The following is a 20,263-nucleotide window of genomic DNA, read 5'->3' on the forward strand; positions in this document are numbered from 1 at the left end:
AAGAAAGAATGCAGCAGGTGGCACACAAAATTTATAAGAAAATGTAGTAAACATCTTCAGTCTGTAATAACACTGTTCATTTCACTGAGTCTCGGTGATCTGACCATCTAGTCTTGCAGAAAGCAGAGTTGTGTTTCAGTGTCCTTCAGACACTTTTCACTGAAAATGTGGATTTTGGCTAGTATCAGTTCTCCGTTAGAAGTCATAATGTTGCCATGGTCTACGGGGAGAGGTATCAGAAGTGTAGATTGTTTCTTTAAGAAAACAAGGCGGCACTCTGTCAGCATTGTTTCCGCAGTAGTAATCCTAGTAGTATTTCTGTTTTTCAAATCATAGATATTATTTTCGATAAGTGATTTTATCAGTTTTTTAGTTGAGGACTATTTTTTTCATATTCAGTCATGTATAATGTTTTATATGTGTGTATTGTCACATTTTTCTATCACTTTTTTCATTCATATGCTCAAACACGTACCTACGTACGTGCATACAGTCTCTCATACTGTTCTTATATTGTCTGGAGTTGGTAGTGCCAACTTACATTTTTTCAACAGGAAATCCCTAGAAATGTTGTTATGTGGTTGTACAGAACTTTGCAAGACTTGAATCATTCAGACCAAATTTTTCCATTCAAGGATCAGTTTCATACTGAAACTTTTTTTTTTTAAGATGATAAGAAGAGTTTGGTTTTCAAAGAAGAACAAGGTTAAAAGAAAATAAAGTACTCTGTCCAAATTTTAAAAGTAGTCTTGGAGAAGCTCTAATGCATATTCTCAGCCTTAGGGGGTGCAGGATGGAGAAGGAAAGAAGGTTGTTTTGTGTGAGGGAAATTCTTTTGCTGATTCTGTGGGGAACTGCCCGTTTCTGACTTCAGTTTTAAACCTTTAGAAGATTGTTTGCATGGCGTTGACAGAGACTTATTAAAGATTTACCAGTTAAATTCTCTTAGGATTACACCTGTTCTGTGCATATAAGGTCTGTAGAGCTGTACCAAAAACTGAGAGGGTTTTTTCTCTGTTGATGTACACTGAGATTGTATTCAAAGCATAAGAAGCATTGAGCCTAAGGTTCTTGGATGCTGTAAACTGGAATGGACAGCTGGCAGGCAGAGGGAGAGAGGGAGAGGCAAAAGAGTGGGGTAGAGAGAATAGTTCTGCCTGGCAAGGAAGGGTAAGACTAGATGAGGAGTTTACTGGGCTGCAACTTGGTGCCTGGAATGGTAATAACTGAGACTGGCAAGTCCTCTGTTGCCAGCAAGTGTCCATAAAAACCAGTGGCAAAGTCTAAGCCACCCTAGCTGCAAAGGTACATGAAAGAATACATCCTTTCTCATCCTGCATCCTCTCCTCCTTTCACTATGTGTTTGCCAGCTTCTGCATGAAAGGAGGTCGATATCCTGGTTCTGCAAATAACATTCTTACATTCTGCCCAACTTTGACTAATAGCAGAAGGCTCAGTCTATGCCAAGGGTGCAGCAAGGTGGGAGAGAGCAAGAGGGTTCCTGTGCAAGAACTGAATTTATGATTTTGAAACTCAAGACTCTTGCAACGCCTGTGTGTGAGAGGATCCAGTTGTGATTGTTCAGACAATCTTTAACTGCCATTTCTTACAGTGTGAGTGTCAGTCTTTACAATACTATCAGCCTTTTAATTTAGCTTCTGTGTAGTCTGTCTGCAGATAAACATTTGTGCATACATATGCTGTGGTGTATGTACATGTACACATAAATATATCTGTTCCCGTAACTGTGCTTACATGAAAGGTTGTACTAGACTGCAGCTAGGAATAAGACTATTTAAAGTTGAAACATTAAAAATTTTTATTTTTGTATGTTGCCATATTCCCCAACATGTTTACAAACTCAATATGCTGGAGTAACTCAAAGATGGGTTGAAATGCACGCTTCAGACATGCAGCAATCTTAGTAAAACCATACCAGTAATTCCAATATTACTACCATGTTTGTCTCTTCAGTTGTCCTTGCCCACCCCACCCATCAAACTATTCAAAAAATAGTAGTAACTTTGCAGGTCGAGTCATGGGTGCTTAGGAAAGGCTAGAGCACCACCAAAATTTTTTGTGGAAGAATTGTGCCCAGCACATGGTGAAGACTCTCATCATCTTTGGAGCTAAGGGGGCTGGAGGCAACAGAGTGGAATGTAGTAAAATAGAGGAAGTGATCATCAGGGATCAGCAGCAGGGCTGTGTGGACAGTAGGGGGGAGTGTAAAAGGGTTAGAAGGGAAGCCACTAAAGGGTTCGAAGGAAGAGTGTCACAACCAGGAATATCTTCAAAGAGAATAGACATAACATAAAAACTGATGGGGTCAAACAGAGGAGATGGGGTAACCAGGAGAAGTTTCAGTAATCAGAGTGCTCCTCAGAAGTATTTTGGGAGGGTGGTGTTTTTTGGAGGCTTTTTTTTTAAGTAAGCAAGATCCTGAAGACAAATGTTTGATGTCTGAAGGGGGGCAAATTTTAGGAAGGCTTCACTAGGTGGCAATGACAAAACATGGAGACACAGTTACACCTTCACCTGCTGAAGCTCCACAGTGCCTTTTTGAATCAGTGGTTGCAGTCATTTGCATAAATTCAATAACTGAATCACCCATAATGCTGAATTCAAGGGACTGTTGTAAAGCCCAAGACAAATGGAGTATAGTGGAAGACATCCAGATCTGTTCAAATAATAAGCTTACTCATTTTGTGAGGAATGAACTCCAAACCCTCACCCATTCAGGGCACCGCTGGATTTTTCAGAAGAGCTTTTATTGCCATCTACTGGTTTAAATACGCAGTTTGCTCGACTGCATCACCCTTTCTAAGAACCATTTGGAAGATGTTTGCTTACTGAGAAAATATTTTGAAGAGATTGTTTCAGAATATTCCTTAGGCAAGCTTATCTTTGGCATGATATCAGACGAGTCTGTTTGCAGTTAGTTATGCTGGCATGCCAAGCTTTATGAAAGGGGGTTCATTTAAACATCTGGAACCCGATGCACCCATGCACACACTCCAGCACATGCTTCACTTTGCAGGAAATCGGCTCTAGGAACACACACGCAGGGGTTTGTGCGCGTGGTGTGCAGTGGGGATGCGTGCATGCACTTTGAAAACTCGAGTTGTCGGTGTTCCTTTCTGCTTTCAAGCTACGTAAAATTGGGTGGGATTTGAAGAAAAACTTTCTCTTAATTAGTTCTTCAGAATTTCTAACTACTCCAAAGCCCCCAAAAATCAGCAGAGCGCTTGAAACTTGGAGTCTTGATTAAATTAAGTCTGAATCAAGTCACTGACAAGGTGAGATTAGCTTTTTTTATAAATACAGTTAAGAAAATAGAAGGCCCAAGTCTGTGTCTTTCTCAAACAAGATGTGCATTGAATCCATAATCCTTCAATAAGATCTCTAGGATAATTTCTCTAAATTCCAAAGTTTTTTATATATTTTTCTGTCTATTCAGTATGAAATTCCTAAGAGCTAGGTTTTCAGTTCTTTCCTGGAGGAATCCATGCTGACTGAAAAAGTAATTACCAGGCTGCTGTATAACTCAGATCTGCAGAATGTTAATCTTTCATCAGATGAACTAGATGTTTGTACAAGCACTTCCACACTTCTGCAGATTTGGGGAGTTCAAAATGAGAAAGATCAACAGTGACATTATTCAAATTATTTTAAATCTTTCGTCCATTTTGATTGGAAGAAATGAAAAGATGACCTGGCGCTGGCAACTGTTTCAGTCAGTACACAGGTGTACTGTGCTTTGCACTCACAAGTACACAAAAAGCTTCTCACACAGTGATGAAATCTGAAGAAATAGCTGCAAAAAAAAATATGTAGCAGCATCAGAAGGCTATTTTTTAACTCGGCTTACTGATTTGGAGTTTTAAACTGTGTATCATATGTAAGATGACAGAATTGTGGAGAGTCTTTCTTTTCCCTGCAGCTCTCATGTTCGTTCCTGAGACTACCATAGCCTAACCATCCTCCTAGTGGCCATTGTTTGTAGATCTGAGCCAAAGCCTTTGTACTCACTGTCACTCACAGTTCCTGTCTTTTGTCTTTGTTCTTTTCTCACAGCTACAAGCCCCCAGTGTGAAAGGCTTTGATTTTGCTAAGCAGCATCTGGGCCAGCACAATAAAGATGATGTCCTGATTATCCATGAGCCGGCTCCTTTACCAGGACCTATTAAGGATACTACCCCATCTGAAAATGGAGATGTGCCCAGCCCCAAATCCAAGACTTCCACAAAGCCTTCAAAGACTGTTCGACACAGAGGGAGGTCAGTTCACAGAGATAAAACAAATTGTAGTAGACAACAGTTTATTAATGGCTAGTGATTATAGTATTTTTAGGGCAATTTCAGTGGAAATAACTGTTCCAGAGCTCTGAAACTTTGTGTTTTCTCATGAGCTGTCAGTTATACCTCACTACTCATTTGTACAAGATTGTGAGAATTTAGTGTTCATTTTTCTCTTAAAGGGAACATACCCAGCTAAGAGCAGTATTTAAGACACTGCTGAGTTGGCTGGAGTCAAGTCATTACTCTACTAGAAACATCAAGTGTATGTTTTTCAGTGCAATCTCTTTGCTGTGATCTCTAGCTACTAAGACAACGGGTGGTTAAAACCAAATGAAAGCCATTGACAAATAGTAATGTGTTTCAATAACGTTAATAGTGACCAATACATGTATGAAAAGTTGGGATTTCCAGTAATAAGCCATATCTCCAAAATTCAGGGAAGATGCATGAATGTTTTTACTTACGATAATCTGGTTACTCTCATAGCAAACCAGCCTTAGTCAGAAAAAGCAGTGATAATTTTCAACTGTGCAAGTGGAGAAATGTCTGTTAACCTCAGCACAAATTTCCTAATGTTTTCCAATAATCAAGTGTGTTTTGCTGGAAAGAACTGTGTAGGATACATGTTATAACAAAGCTACACAGTAAAGAAGGATCTGTGCACAAAAAAAAAAGAGAGAAGTGGGAAGGTAAAAGCTGAGGGAAAAAATGGAACTCTGAGGAGTTGAGCTACTCTGTGCTCTACTTTCCAGTAATTCTTCTTCCTCTCCCTCACTCTCATATGTGCACTCCTCTGTCTCCAGCTCTGCATCCCCTGTGCTTATACCTACATGATGCTTCATGGTGGGAGAAAAAAAAAGCAATCAATCAAGGACAGAGTTGAATGAGCTTAGAAGGAAACTAATGGTGATTCTAACTGAGCTGTAGATCTCTGTGACACAGCTTGCTCCTCTGTTCAGCCTTCTGTGCTTTCTCTAAAGCCCCAGTTGTCTTAAGATCCTTACTTCATCTTTCCCATGTGGGCTTCATAAAGCTCAGTTTCCCCCCTTCCAGTCTTCCCAACTCCCTATAGGCCTTGTAAGTAGTAGACTACCAGTGGTACAGTGGAATGTGGACAAAACTGGAAAATAATATAAGAAAAATGAGCTAACTCATTTTGGTGTAGCTTACATAAATTAAAACAAAGTAATATAAATCAGAAGGATGGGTGTTTCTGTGTTTCTTTTAAAAAGTTCAATAGTGGCCTTATCCAACCTGGACTTAAACACTTCAGGGATGTGGCATCCACAGCTTCTCTAGGCGACCTGTTACATGTCTCACCACCCCCACAGTAAAGAATTTCTTTCTAATATCTAGTCTAAAACTACCCTATTTCAGTTTAAAGCCATTCCCCCTTGTCCTATCACTACATACCCTTTAAAAAGTCCCTCTCCAGCTCTCTTGTAGGCTTCCTTCAGGTACTGGAAGGCTGTGATAAGATCTCCCTGGAGCCTTCTCTAGTCCAGGCTCAGCAGCTGTAACTCTTTAAACCTTTCCTCATAGCAGAGATGCTCCATCCCTCTGATCATCTTCATGACTGTCCTCTGGACTCACTCCAACAGGTCCATGTCATCTGATATTGGGCCATAGAGCTGGATGCAGTACTCCAGGTGGAGTCTCACGAGAGTGGAGTAGAAGGGCAGAATCCCCTCCCTCAACCTGATTTTAATGCAGCCCAGGATACATTTGGCTCTCTAGGCTGCAAGTGCACATGGCTGGCTCATGTTGAGCTTCTCATCTACCAATAGCCCCAAGTTCTTTTCCTCAGGGCTGCTCTCAACCCATTCTCCTCTCAGCCTGTGTTTTTGCTTGGGATTGCCCTGAACTAGGTGCAGGACCTTGCACTTGACCTTGTTGAACTTAATGAGTTTCACATGTCCCCACTTCTCAAGCCTGTCAGGGTCCCTCTGGATGGCATCCCTTCCCTCCAGTGTGTTAACCACACCACAGAGCTTGGTGTCATTAGAGAACTTACTGAGGTTGCACTTAATCCCACTGTCTGTATTGCTGACAAAGATGTTACACAGCACCAATGCCAGTATCGACCTCTGAGGAATGCCACTTGTCACTGCTCTCCACTTGGACATTGAGCCATTGACCACAACTCTTCAAGTGTGACCATCCAGTCAATTTCTTACCAAATTTTCTATTTGTCACATCCACACATCTCGAGTTTAGGGACAAGGGTGTCATGTGGGACAGTGTCAAATGCTTTGCACAGGTCCAGGTAGATGTCAGTTGTTCTTCCCTTATCCACCTTATCCTTATCTCAAAATGTGTCACACATGATTTGCTCTTAGTGAAGCCATGTTGGCTGTCACCAAGTCCCTCCTTATTTTTCATGTGCCTTAACATAGTTTCCAGGAGGGACTGCTCCATGGTTTTGCTAGGCACCGAGATGAGTGACTAACCTGTAGTTCAAAAGAGAATTTCCCTCTTCTCCCTCATACTCCCTTAAGAACAAATCTTCCTTTAGGCTTAACTACGGAGATGTTACCGTCATCTCCCTACCATGCTGACATGCCCATGTCAGCTTGAGATTTAAAACATTTATTCCCTGAGGCAGAAGTTGAAATATGAAATGATATCATACTGTGTTATGTTGGGTTTAGCTGGTTGCTGTTTTGTGAGGAAATACAGAACTCAATTCATCACAGTGCAATTCAGGATTGAATGTTGCATGCCAGGAAATATAGTGGTGATGTGAGTACATGTTCTGTATCTGTGAAAAACAACAAAGAGCAGCTGAGTTCAGAAAGCACAGCATCTCTGGGCTCCAGCTGAGAATTGGACCCATTGTTTTGGCTTGAGAGGATACAGCTACGTATTCCTCAGCACTTTTAAGGAATGACTGATGTTGATTCACCACTGTTTATGTTCCTATAACTTAATGATCATTTAGATAGACTGAGGAAAGAGTATGAAGGGATGCAAAGCACAATGAGGTGAAACAAAGTTGGTGGGGAGTCTGGAAAGAAGAACTCCAGCCTTATACTCTGCTGAGCCAAGGCAAAGGTGATGGAGATGATAGCTCTGCACACCTTCTACTTTAGAAAAAGATGCAATGATGCAGGTCTGTAAGCTCACTGAGGACCATTTATCCTCTTTTCCCTGCAATTTTTTTTTAATTGGGATTTGACATTAGTATTATGATCCTGCAGATCAGTGCATTGTTCTGTGAGGAAAAATAAGGAAGTCAGTTTGGAGCTGGAGCACTGCCTGCTGCAAGGAGTAGATTTAACTTGCAATGGACTTGTCAGGCTGGATGTAGTTATCTTTGTCTGTGGGCTCTAGGCAGGTTGATGTTTAGCCAAGAGCCTCAGTAACTATTTCAGATATCCATCTAGCCCAAGCAAATCCTGCACTAATGAAGTTAATGCACAGACATGTGCACACTTTCAGTGATTAACTCCCTGCCAGAACAGAATATGAATGTTCATAAGACAAAATGGTCACTAGAGACCTGTCACAAAGGCTGATCCCATATGAAAAGACAGGCTTTGGTGTCAGCTAGGCAGTAATGTGTGCCCTATGGTTTTTTTATTTTTATACTGCTATCTGAATAATTTTACAGTTGAAGTATTTTTTTATTTTTCTGTATCTCCCACAAAAGCTATGAACACTGAGATTGTAGTTTTTAGGTAAAAAATGCTTTTGAAGAATCTCGTGACTGCATGGGATAAATACATAAAAGAAGCATTTTTGAATGGCCCTACATTTGACTAGCCAGGAGAATACTCATATGGTCTTGTATTGTTGGCAAGACACCACCAAGTTAGCAAGGCTGGATGCTACACTAGTTACCTGTATGGGGTTTTTATTCTAATGCAATTATCTTCTGTCTGAAGAGTAAACTGTTACTTATGAATGCAGAGGTTTTTTTCTTGTAGTGTATTTTAAAGGAAAGATTACATAATAATATTGTCACATGTGAATCCTGTTGCAGTCAGTTTTCACACGCAGTGACAGTAACATCATGGCAATGAATATCTGGCTATGATAATGTATTAAGAATTTACTTAAAAACAGAGGAAAGGTTTAGCAGTCTTCACAAGATATTTTAGTGCAGGATTCTTTGAGTGTGAGAATTGTGCCCCTTTGCAAACTTGCAAATATTGTTTTGTTTGTGGCAGAATTTCGCCATCAGATGCTGACTCTACAGCCAGTGAACAATCCAGTGGGAGAGAGACTGGAGAGGAAACTGCAAGACCATCAACTGCAAACGAGGGCAAACCACGCAGAGCAGTGAAGAAGGGTTTGTTACTTTTTTTTTTCCTTGTGTGCACTAGCAGAGCTTTAGTCAGGTTGAAGAGTTACTGTGGTGCTGTAACTTTCGTAAATTCATCTTTGGTTGTTGATTTTTCTGGATTTGGTCACAGAAAATCCTTTCCTTTTTGATTTAGTTTTTTTCCGGTAAACTGAAGCTACACATTCCTTTCATTCCAGCAAGCTTTTGAAACTAATGGCTTAGCAGGAATGGATCTTCCCTCCTTTTGTCCCGCACACACCCCCCGGCAGAACTCTTTCCATTTAGGCCTAATTGTGGCTCGTGATACCGGAATTGCAGACAGTTACTTGGGCAGTAGAGGTCACAGCAGGACTTCATACTGCGTGGGTGTGTGTCTTTAACTGTAACTTTGAAAAAGTGAGATTAAAAAAAAAAGAGACCAGAGAGGTAAAAATTTTACAAATAAGTTCTAATTCAGACATCAAAATGCCTGCATGATTGTGTTTTCAAAAGATGAAAATCCAGTGCTAATATGTTAATAACAGTGGTATTTTTTTGTAAAGAATCATCTTCCTTCCAGTTAAAATGCCATTTGTCTTGGAGGTACCCTAAAATATATTTCTTTTCTCATTGAAAAGTTGACAAAACAGTGAAAATGCACTTTCATTTTTTAACTAAAACATTCTTTTAAATTCTTTTCTGGTTTAAAAGTGTGTGGTTAACTGTGCCTACACAAACATGTAAGTGTTTTTTATGAGAGCCTTTTGGTTTAGATGACTTGTTCCTTGTTTGTGGTTTTAGCTACCAGATCTTTGCCTTAAATCACAATAGTCTTCCTAGAGCAAATTCTGACTGTCTGGTAAAGGAGTTTGTGATATCCTCATCAGTTTTTAATACACATGGCCTTGATGGCAACAGAAAATTAGGAGAAGATGAAAATATTGACCACTGTGAGCAGTCTCTTTGGTATATTGAGTGTTTTTCCACACCCTCTGTGAAATACCAGCTGAGATGTAAAGATGACTTCTGAGGAATGCAGTGCCAGTGAAATTAAGGTCATAGCAGACAATAGACATTCAGTTTTTCTTAATGTTGCAGAAATGAGGACTACGTAAGATAGTTTATTATATAAACAGATAGCTTTTGGGTGGCTAAACAGCAGCTTAAATGATGTGTGATTCTTAAACTTTCGTAATGTGGACTACTCCTGGAAGAGCAAGGGTTGATGGATCAGGCTTTCCTATGTAATGAATGGGTAAGAAAACAAAGCACAGGATCTGCTGATGTGACTGAAAAGTTAAACTTTCTAATAATTCAGCAGGCAGCATACACTGTATATACTTTACAGAATTTACAAAGGAAGATACTGTCTTGATGCTACATGTTTTCAATGCCTTAGGTTTGCTCTAAGGACCAGAAATCATGCCCAAGTGAAAACGTATAGGCAAACAATTATGCTATGATAGAACTCAGAATGGTTTGAGTTGCTCCAACCTATCTGACTTCGGTTCTGTTGCTCTGATTTAGTGTTCTCCCATTTCTTCTTATCTGGGAACTACATTTTCGTCTCTTCATTTTCTGTCTGGCTTAAAACTTTAAGGTTTAGCATTTTGATTCGGTGTAGAAATGTTAGGTGTTGCTGCATCTGAATTACCTGATAAAGGCAGCAAGGATACTGTGTAAATTGTGTCCTTTGTACTCATCGTGTGCTTACTGGATCAAATGCACTATTTTTGCAGCATTTGGTGCCTCTAGTTTGGTAATCATAGGGACTATTTTTAGCATTCAGAATTGCAGGCACTGTCTGGAGAGAGCTCTCCGTTAAATTGGAAAATTCAGCTCCCTTTTTGTGCAGCTGAGGCTTGGCAGTTTGATCCAAGTTCATGAATTTCATTCAAAAGTAAATGCAATCATCTTGCTGCTGTGGTTTTTTTCCAGTTGCCATTTCAGCTGAATTATTTGTCATAATTACTGTGTTGTCTCTTCTTTTTCCTTTATGTTGTCAGGAGCAAACAGAGTGGGTAAGTAACCAGAGCTGGTAGTTGACTACAAATATGAATAGAGGTGCTGGGGTAGCTGCTATTATATCTTAAGGATGACAGGGTTTGTCTTCTGAGTCTAAAAAAACAAAATTGCTTTTGAGCTGTTGAACTATAAAAAAAAAGTCTCAGTGACACAAATTATAGTCATCTGGCACGTTTTTCTAATTTCCTCCCAATTTTTTCAAATTATTGAGGAAAACATGACTGTGAAAGAAGCAAAACTAAGGCAGCTGTTGGTCCTGAAACTAGCTTTGTATAAACAAGTTAGAGGTATTGTTAGAAGTTAATTTCTTTACTGGAAACCCAAGGCAAACATGAACTACCTGCGAAAAAGCATAAAATATTTTCTCCTGAACTAGTGTTTTCCTGACCATACATAGCAAACACAGGGCAGGGGAAAGCTGACACCGTCTTTAATAATACATAACATATCTAATGATAAAATAAGGACTGTGTCCTCTGACAGCAATGTCCATCTTACAGTGGTAGAGAAGGATGGATAGAATGGTTATGATGCATTCCATTGTTGGGTTTAATGAGTCATCAGCTGCATCCTAGGGACATAACCTACTGGAATACAAAGAAACAGTATGAAATGTATCTGAAAGTGCATACTCTGGCTGATTCAGATGCCAGTGGATCAGAGGAAGAATCCCATTGACTTAATCTGATTTTGGATGAGGCCTTACGCGCTTTGGTTGCTGTGTCTCTTGTTTTTATTTCAAGAGTGTGCAGGAAGCAGTAAGCTTCCTCTATCTTTGACTGTATTGGTTTTCATATGAAATCGTAGCTTCCTGCAGAGCAATTAATCTCCCTGACATTTCAATTCAATTAGCAGTACAACTCAGGGAACAGTGATGAACATTGATCCTGACATGTGACCTATATGGACTACTTGCTTAAATGTGTTCTGCCCAGTATTGGGGTATTAATTCCTCTCCATTATTTTTTAGCCTCAGGTGACTAGTCTGAGATCAAATTTTCATTCATATAGTGCCATCTGATAGCTTTATGAGGAAGATTTTTCTAAACATGGACAATAGTGTAATATAAGAACTTCAAAATGAGGAATTATTCTCTCTGTCAAAACTTTTTGATTATTTATGTGTTGAGTTAGAAACCATTTCTTGTTTTGCTATATGTATACAGTGCTGTGCAGTTCCTGACTTTATCTGCTTTACTGTACTTTGTATTTATAGACACATTCGGTGTATGCACACACAGGAGATTTAAAGGTCAGATGCAGCTTATGAGGGTTTTGTGTGTATGTGTATCTTTTCTGCAAAAGAGAGTTACAGTGTTACTGTAGAGCCTTACCAAAATTTGTCAGTGGGACTTTTGGACAGTTTTACAAAATGAGTATAAGCCTGTTTCGGCTAAGAGGCCTCTGCCAAGCACTTGTTTGTGTGTGTAAAAGGGGAGGTTATGGATGAAATTATAAAGAGTCAGAGTGAACGCTTAGTGTAATTGAATATGTTGGACCTTGCTAACCAAGTAATATGAAAATAACCTTAAAATTTTATGTTGGAGGTCAGTGAGCTTGAGAATGGCTGTTAGAGTGAAAAGGTTGGAAAAAAATTACTAATGTGTGGTGGGGAAAATGGGAAAGATAGATGCAGAAGGTCAGATTTCTATTGACTACACAATTGCTCTGAGGGATTCATACTAACTACTTAATATATCTTGTGCCCCTCTCTGTGAGAGGCAATGCTTGCACACTTCTGAGAAATGCATGAAGATTGGGCTTTAAAGATGATATAAATAGCTATAGAAGAGAGATGGATATATTTCATTTAGTCTCTGTGTCTTGCAAAACATTTGGGACACAGAGGTATTGAAAAGAACTGTTTACCTTCTTTTTAATGACACGTACAGGAAAGTCACATTTATAAATGTGAATGCCATTTATAAATGGGTACATTTGACAATCCATTGATCAACTTTGAGAAATATGAATAAGAATTTTGCTCAGTTTGTGGCCAGATTACTTTCCAGCCCAAAAGTAATGTGCTGTGAATATAATAAAGTGTACCATTCCTTCCTTCTCCTGCTCCCTTTTTGTGCTAGAAGAGGGAAGCAAAGGAGCAAGTAATCTACTGTGATCTACAGAAGATAGCATTCAGTCCTCTTCTGAACCCTATCCTGCATTACCAGCACATGTTGCAAATGGATCAGAGCAGTGACTTTTTTATTTTCCTGCTTTTGTCTGTTGTAGATGGATAGTGTTGAGCAACAACTGATTCTGTATCACAATCAAGTGAGATTTACCTCCTGATTTGAATCTTAAGAACCCTTATTGTCTGTACAAGGATGTGGGATTATGTCCCTCCACACTGCTGTGTTCCTCCGTAAGGAGAGTGACAAATCTTGATCTCACAGCTTGTATTTCATGGTGAAAAGCAGTTTGAAAATTTGTGGCTTTACCATGTAGACAAGACAAAAGGTTCCTCTCCAAGCTTTGAACAGCTTTTGCAAGCCTCATCTGCGTAACAGTTCCTGGTTTAGGTCTAGCTTGAAAAAAATAATCAAATCTGTGCTTAACTGCAAACCACTGGGGTGATCCTACAGATTTCAAGTCTTTTGAAAGAGATGACCTGTTTCTATTGAAGTGATTAACTGTTGGCAGGACCTGGGCTGCAACTTCCACGCATATTAGTTTCTGTCGTTTGCTGACCGTATTTGAGTTGGTTTAACCTTTTCAACAAATTACAAGGCAATATTTGTGCAGCTTGCTTATTACAATCTGAACTATTTATCCTGTCACAGAGAAAAAGACTGCTTTAAAAGCTTTATTTGGTAAACCGTTCATAAAATTCTTTGTGGTTTGTGTGGACTTCTAAGGGGTTTTTTTGTTTAGTTCCTGTATCACTCCTATCACTTAAGAAATACATTTTGCATTGAGACATCTTTCATTGCTCTTTGAACCTCCATTTGAGCAATTTGGATCTCCTTAAGTACTGATAAGAGGAACCATTAGCAGTGTGTACTTGAACAGCTTTTTATGAAGTAAAGTAGATTGAGATTTTGGGGGTTTGCAAATGCCAAGAGCTTGATTTACAGAAATAAAGAATGACAGCTCACCTTCTGGAAATATAATGGAAAAATGTTTATCATTTGCAAACCACGGGGTAAACTTGTTGTACACTAAATGTGAATCAGCTGGAAGGCCTGTAGGGCAAATTAAACACAGATGGAAAACATGGCATGGTCTTGTAGCACAGCATCTGTAGAGCTTAACGTGTGACTGAGATAACCCTGGCAGCACTGCTTTACTCTCTGTTGGTTCTGGTGATTTAGGACCCCCTCAGACCAGCAGTGGAAATGAGCAGCACTCCTCAGCCTCCATCTTTGAACATGTGGACAGGATGTCTCGCTCCTCAGATGCCAGCAGACGGGTCCCAAGCAAGATCCAGCTGATTGCTATGCAACCGATGGCAGCACCTCCGGTTCAGAACTCAGTGCTTTCTGATCGAGTGGCAGAGACCAACAAAATTAATAAAGAGGTAAAGTGCTTTGAATGTTTTTGGAGGACTGTATGCCCAGCCAAGAGGGAAGTGAAAAGTATCCAGTTTCTTGTTATCAGGAGTTCCTCGTTAGTTCCTGAGGAGTTAAATGATGACAAGTTACAGGAATAATCCTAATTCAGTCCAGAGGAAGAATCTGACCTGTTTTTAAGAGGTATCTAAACCAAAAATTAAACAATGGAAGAGGAGCAAATTTGATGGTTGGGATACCTTGTGTCAGCATCCTTTTGCTATTCATCAGGACATGACTTAATTAGAGTTGTGTTAATTAATGTGTGAGAATTGGAACACCACATTGGCCCATCTTGGTTTTCATTTTACATTATTCACTTAAATTTTCAGCAACTCAGGATGTGGATTATACAAAGAATTTATCTCAAAATATTCTGGGGTGTGAGTTTGCAGCACATTCATTGCTTTCAACTTCTGATGTGTTTATCTGACAGTAAACATACAGAAACTTCCTGCTTTCTCTGAGGCCTCACATTACTGTAAGCAGAATATAAGCATGGCTGGGGCATGAGGAGAAAAGGTGGTGCACTATAAAGGTGATACACTGCCTGACACTACCACATACCAGCATCTTGGTTTTGTATTGAGTATAAGATGACACCTTCTCATAATTCAGAGTGGAAGATTACTGCAACCCGTAACTTAACTTTAAGATTCTGTGTTTCCGAGTACCCTGTGGAAGAGAGGTAAACACATACATCTAGGATACACAGGCAAGAGGAGCCACAGAACAGAAATCTCATTATATGGGCAGAAGATAAATGTAAATAACTATAAATGTAAATAGTAAGTCTGATTTGTGTCCATTATATGCTTTTTAGGGATTTTCATGAAAGAATACACAAAAATAAATTTTTATTTGCTTTTTAATTTGCTGATGCAGATGTATTCCAGGACTAGTCCAGCACAGGCAAGAGCAGTTGTTGCTACCTGATCTGGTGCTCAAGTGTTTTCCAGTGATAAGAATGATTTCAGTGAGTGTTGGACCAGGACTTACAAAATGCAGGGTTACAATAGCTTTTCCCGGATAATGAGATGCACTGCAGGAAATTTGAAAAAGGGTGGGAGAGAGGCATGAAACCTCAGCATGCAATAAGATGTAGAGCTGATAGTGACATGTTCATCCAGGGACCTGGGCCCTTCTGTTGCTGCTACATTCCTACATAGCTTATGGTGGCCTCTCATGCTCAGCAGAGGCACTGAGTTATGAGCTCAGTTAGCTCTTTAAGTTCTTGCTTCATAGGTGATGAAGGTCATTAAAGGGAGTGGGTGACAGATTTCATCACTATTGATCAAATGTATCTCTGTTGGATGAGCAAAGCTAACTACAGTCTGGTTAGTCTTATTTTTTCAGAGCAGTGTCACTTCTGGCAGACAGCAGGAGTTTTTTTGTGTTCCTCCCGCCTTTTGTTAACAAACTACCACCTCCTTCTAATTGCACCTGCTGTGCTGGCAGTCGTGTTGTGTATAATAGTATGTCTACCTGGGGAGACAAGGGGGATACTGAAAAATACCCGAGAAAGAAAGTGTGTTTGTTAATTGTGTGACTTATTTTAGTCCTTCAGAGATTTGGGGGAGGGAGGGGGTGAAGGAGGGAGAGGCAGGCAGAGACGTGGGGAGGAGAGGGTCGTGGAAGAGGAGCAAAATCCAATTTGCAAACTATCCAAGTGAAAAATGCGATTCTTTTTCTTTCCCCCCACCCCCTTTCTCCTTTAAGATACAGACAGCCCTGAGGCATAAATCTGAGATTGAGCATCACCGCAATAAGATTCGCCTTCGCGCCAAGCGTAAAGGGCACTATGAATTTCCAGTGGTGGACGACGTGGTGGTGGTTGACTCCAAAGAACAGCACAGAATATATCGCAAGGCACAGATGCAGATTGACAAGATCTTGGACCCTGGAGGCAGTGTGCCTACAGTCTTCATAGAGCCCAGGAAGAGGTATGGATTTCAGAGACGGAAAGAGCAATTTTCTTTTAGAGTCAGCGCCCAAAGTACATCAAAACTGTACTTCTTAACTTTCAGAGCTTAAAATCATTTTGATCACTGGTTGAATTTGAGTTGCCTAGGTGAGAAGGATTGGATTGTTCTAAGCATTTTGATTTATTTCACTATATGCCAGTATGTTTTGTTTTCACATTATTCTTTAACAAGTTCTCAGCAATGAATTCTTGATAAATAAGCCCAAATGTATGGAAACTGTCTTAGAACAATTTAGTATTTGCTCAGCCATTTGTTTGAATTCTTGTGTGGTGTAGAGGGATCAAAATTACAATATCAGCACTAAAAAAGATACATAGAAAACATAACCTGCAAGTAATAATATTTTTATAAAGGGAGGGGAAAATAAGCAAAATAAGAAAAACCTTGAACAACCTAAAAAGCATGAAGATTTTGAATGTTAAAGGCAAATTCACAAATCAGTGAGATTATCCAGAAGGAATACATAAAAGATTATGAGGCACATTTGTCAGCCTCACAGATCTGCCTTCCTGGCCTTGTATTTTCAGAGAAAGTTTTCCCTGGCTTCTGTTTAGGGCTTATGAATACCAGCACTTTGTTTCTGGAGCACTAGTACCCTGTGACTGGTTCTGCACTGATAGAAAGTAGCTTTTCTCCAGCTCTGTGTGTTCCTCAGCTGGTTTGCCTGGTGGGGTTAAACCCAACGTGCCAAGCACAAAGCCTTCTTGGCAGTGTGGTCTGTTCCGCTACTGCAGATGTGTCATTGGTCTGGGAGACCTGGAGAGGCACTGGCAGGGGGAACTGGAGCACAGACAGCTTTGACAGATGAATATAGAAGGGAGGTGACACTAGAAAGAATTTGAGGGAGAAATGGGACATTTTGGTGAGTTGCCAAGGAGAGTCTTGTTAGGAGAGCTCGAGGAAAGAGATTTGAGACTGCCTAATGGAACTGGCATGAAAAACTGGGAAAGAGAAACAGGGCTGAGGCAAGGATGACTTGGAGGAAATGGACAGAGGAGTTCAAGCCTGAGTGGGATGAGAATAAAAATTGCAAAAAGAAATGTGATTACCTTTGTCTCTCTCTCTCTGCTTCTTCTTTTCTTCCCCTTAAGTTCTCGTGCAAAACGTTCTCCCAAGCAGCGCCGGCGACATCAGATAAATGGGAGTCCGATTGATGCCGAAAAGGACAGGTTAATCACAACTGACAGTGATGGGACATACAAAAGGCCTCCAGGAGTCAATAATTCTGCATATATTGTATGTATGTCTGTGATGGCAGGAATGTTCTGGTAATCATAATGACGGTTGTGACATTGGGAGGGTTTTGGCCTTCTGACTATGGTCTATATGGCTAGTTTCAGTCACGTGTAGTTAGCATGTAAATCGAAGCGAAATAAAGATTTAATTGACAGTCTGTCACTGTTAAGCAGTAAAATTCTGCCAAGTATTCCTTGATACTAGAAGCCAAGAACCAAAACCTTGCTTGCATTAATGCCACTGGGTTATGCACATGAAAGTGTGCTTGGCATGTTCCATAATATCTTGAACATAGTTTCACTCTAGTCCAATTTGCTGGATGTTATATATTCATATGTTAGAGAAAATTTCACCTTTTGTTCTCACAGAATGGAAGACTCAGTTCATTTTTTGAGAAATTTTCTCATCTTTAAAATGTGGGAATTAATTATTAATGAAAAAGAAACATGTCTTTGTACTACAGTGGCTTGAAACAATTCTAATGCAGTGTCTTGAAAATTAATTTTGTTTCCTGTCTAAAAAAAGCAGACCCTGGAGAATACTTCTGTTCAATCATATCCATGTCACAAACTGTATTTAGGTGTCTTTAACCACTTCTAAGCAGACTTCACTAAGCCTAATGCTAATATTGGAAACCCCTGGACAGTTTTCATCTTGAAAGATGGTTTAAAGATTTTAAGAATTTCACCATTAGCTGCATATACAGTCAGGTGACTACAATGTCGTTTTCTGCAGTTTCCTTCTGCCTTCAAACATGAGTGTGATGATTTTAATGTCATGCTGCAGCAGAATGAATTATCATCTGAAGCTGTTTAATTAAGACATGTCACACAGCAGGCTCAGCCCCTTTGGCATCTGTAGCGAGACAGTGCTCAGAATGCTAAGTTCTGAATAAAGTAGAGGCTTGTGCCTCTTGACAACTGATTTTGCAGTCTGTATGCAGTGGTAAGAATGAGCTTTGATAATAAGTCTGCTGCTGCAAAGCTCTTTTAATTTCCTCTTGCTGATGAACAATAAGCCCATGTGGTAAGATCCCAGGTAGTAATTATGATGCATGCCTCAGGCATTGCTGCTATGAAGCACTTACATGAATCCCATTCAGGTGATGCACCCAAGTTCAAGTTCCATGCAGGTAACCACTTAGATCCTTAACAGCTTCTTTTGTGTGTTTTTCTAGGAGGTAATAATTGTTTAATGTTATTGCTGATGTGGTCAGTTTTAAGCTAAAGACTGAATTAATTTCTTGGAACTGCAAAAGCTGCAAAGAAGTCAAAGATGTAGATGGAACTGATTGTCTTTTTCTGGGTGGAGAAGTGCGTGATTTCACTACGTGCTTGCAAACCACAAGATTTCTATAGCTGAGTAACTCCTGCACCAAGCTCTGCTGCCTTATCTGAGATCAATGTCTTTCAGACCACACTGAATGAAGTATTTGAACAGCTGGTGTAATGTATGTGCATGCATATATGCATGCAGAATTGAGGAGGGTAAGGGGCAGGTGTTGTCCAGCACCAGCACTTGTACCATTTGTCCCGTTGTGGTTCTGGCAAAGACAGTGTTGCTCAGACTTAAGGCTCACAGGGGCTTGGAAGCTGGCTGTTAAATCTTCCCTGTAGCTAGCTGCCCTTCACCTTCTTTCTGTTTCCTCCAGTCTGATCCAGACTTGCCTCCTGAACCTCAGACATCATCTTCAGCCGATCTGGGGAAGTTCCCTGGCTTGCCCTCCCACCCAGTGTCTCAGTACGTGCCCCCGCAGCCGTCCATCGAAGAGGCTCGGCAGACCATGCACTCGCTGCTGGATGACGCCTTTGCGCTGGTGGCTCCCAGCAGCCAAGCCGCCAATTCCACGGCTGTGGCACCGCCCGGGGTCTCTGCAGGACAACCGGTAAACAACACTCCTGCTCGAGCAGGGAGGGGAACCACATGCCCCCAGTGGGGATCACCTTATGGTCCAACTCAGGCAGTAAACAACTCATTTAATGTGAGTGATGCAAGTTAAAGGGCTTTTCTGGGCAGGTAGTTAGCACCAGTTGAGCCACTGTCACTGTTACTGTGCCCTTGCTGTCAGGACTTACCACAAATGTGGGACAGTTCCTGGAACCAGGAGAATTCAGAAATGACCATCACAAGATGCTGAATGTGCTTTTAAGCTATTTGGATTCTTTTCCCATCTCAACCACAAGAAAAGATAGGAGTTCTCCTTTAGGATAACTTTTCTGTTCTTCTCAGTTAGGATCTTGCACAGATCAGTCTTGCCATGTCCAAGAGTAAAACTTTATTTGTTTTAAATATATGTGGTAACTTGACAACGAAAAAAAGAAACATTTGACTTGGGTCATGTTTTTTGTCAGGGTATCCAAATGCTTTCAAGAGGTGAGGGATAGGGAAGCATTATTTCTGTGTATGACTTTTTGCATTTAATGGAGCACTGAAACACACGGATAATCCTTTAGGTCATCTCTAGTTCTGTTGAGTCTCTCTGTGGTCTCTCTGCTGCAGTCTTATGCTGGTTGAGGTCTAATGAGATTTCCAAATGCAAGGCTTGGTTTGCTGAAAGTTTTCAGCTAAGCAGACATTGGAGCAGCCCTTGATCTTCTGCACATGAGAGAAAGCGTTTCTGGGCGGTTTTTAAGTTAAGACTTGCATTAGAGAGTAGCCTACTGTAGCAGTGATTCCCAGATCTTGTGCTTCTGTCTGTGTATAACCAAGTTCTTATGGCTGCCATCAAGTCACACATACAAGCCTAGAGATCTCTGCCATTCACCTCTTAAAAGGCTGACAGTGGGCTTCCCAGGGTAAGCATTTTGATTTTAATTTGTTTGGGTTTTTTTCATTCTTCTGACAGAGATATATGGAATTTGGAATGACTCCACCAACAGCACCAGGTCTTCTACCAAGGTA

General features: G+C 40.4%; 1 protein-coding gene across 4 annotated transcripts in view; it reads left to right on the forward strand.

The window, feature by feature from the left end:
* KIAA1549 (KIAA1549 ortholog) overlaps positions 1–20,263 on the forward strand; it is a 147,526-nt gene that overhangs the window by 111,875 nt on the left and 15,388 nt on the right. For all 4 annotated transcript variants that reach the window (XM_032687689.1, XM_032687692.1, XM_032687690.1 and 1 more), the window contains exons 11-17: positions 4,075–4,277; positions 8,471–8,592; positions 13,905–14,110; positions 15,861–16,084; positions 17,218–17,362; positions 19,014–19,247; positions 20,208–20,260. In XM_032687689.1, the coding sequence (XP_032543580.1) occupies positions 4,075–4,277; positions 8,471–8,592; positions 13,905–14,110; positions 15,861–16,084; positions 17,218–17,362; positions 19,014–19,247; positions 20,208–20,260 (1,187 nt within the window). The remainder of the gene's footprint in view (positions 1–4,074; positions 4,278–8,470; positions 8,593–13,904; positions 14,111–15,860; positions 16,085–17,217; positions 17,363–19,013; positions 19,248–20,207; positions 20,261–20,263) is intronic.

The sequence above is a fragment of the Chiroxiphia lanceolata genome, chromosome 5, assembly GCF_009829145.1.
Source record: "Chiroxiphia lanceolata isolate bChiLan1 chromosome 5, bChiLan1.pri, whole genome shotgun sequence".
NCBI classification, from domain to species: domain Eukaryota; kingdom Metazoa; phylum Chordata; class Aves; order Passeriformes; family Pipridae; genus Chiroxiphia; species Chiroxiphia lanceolata.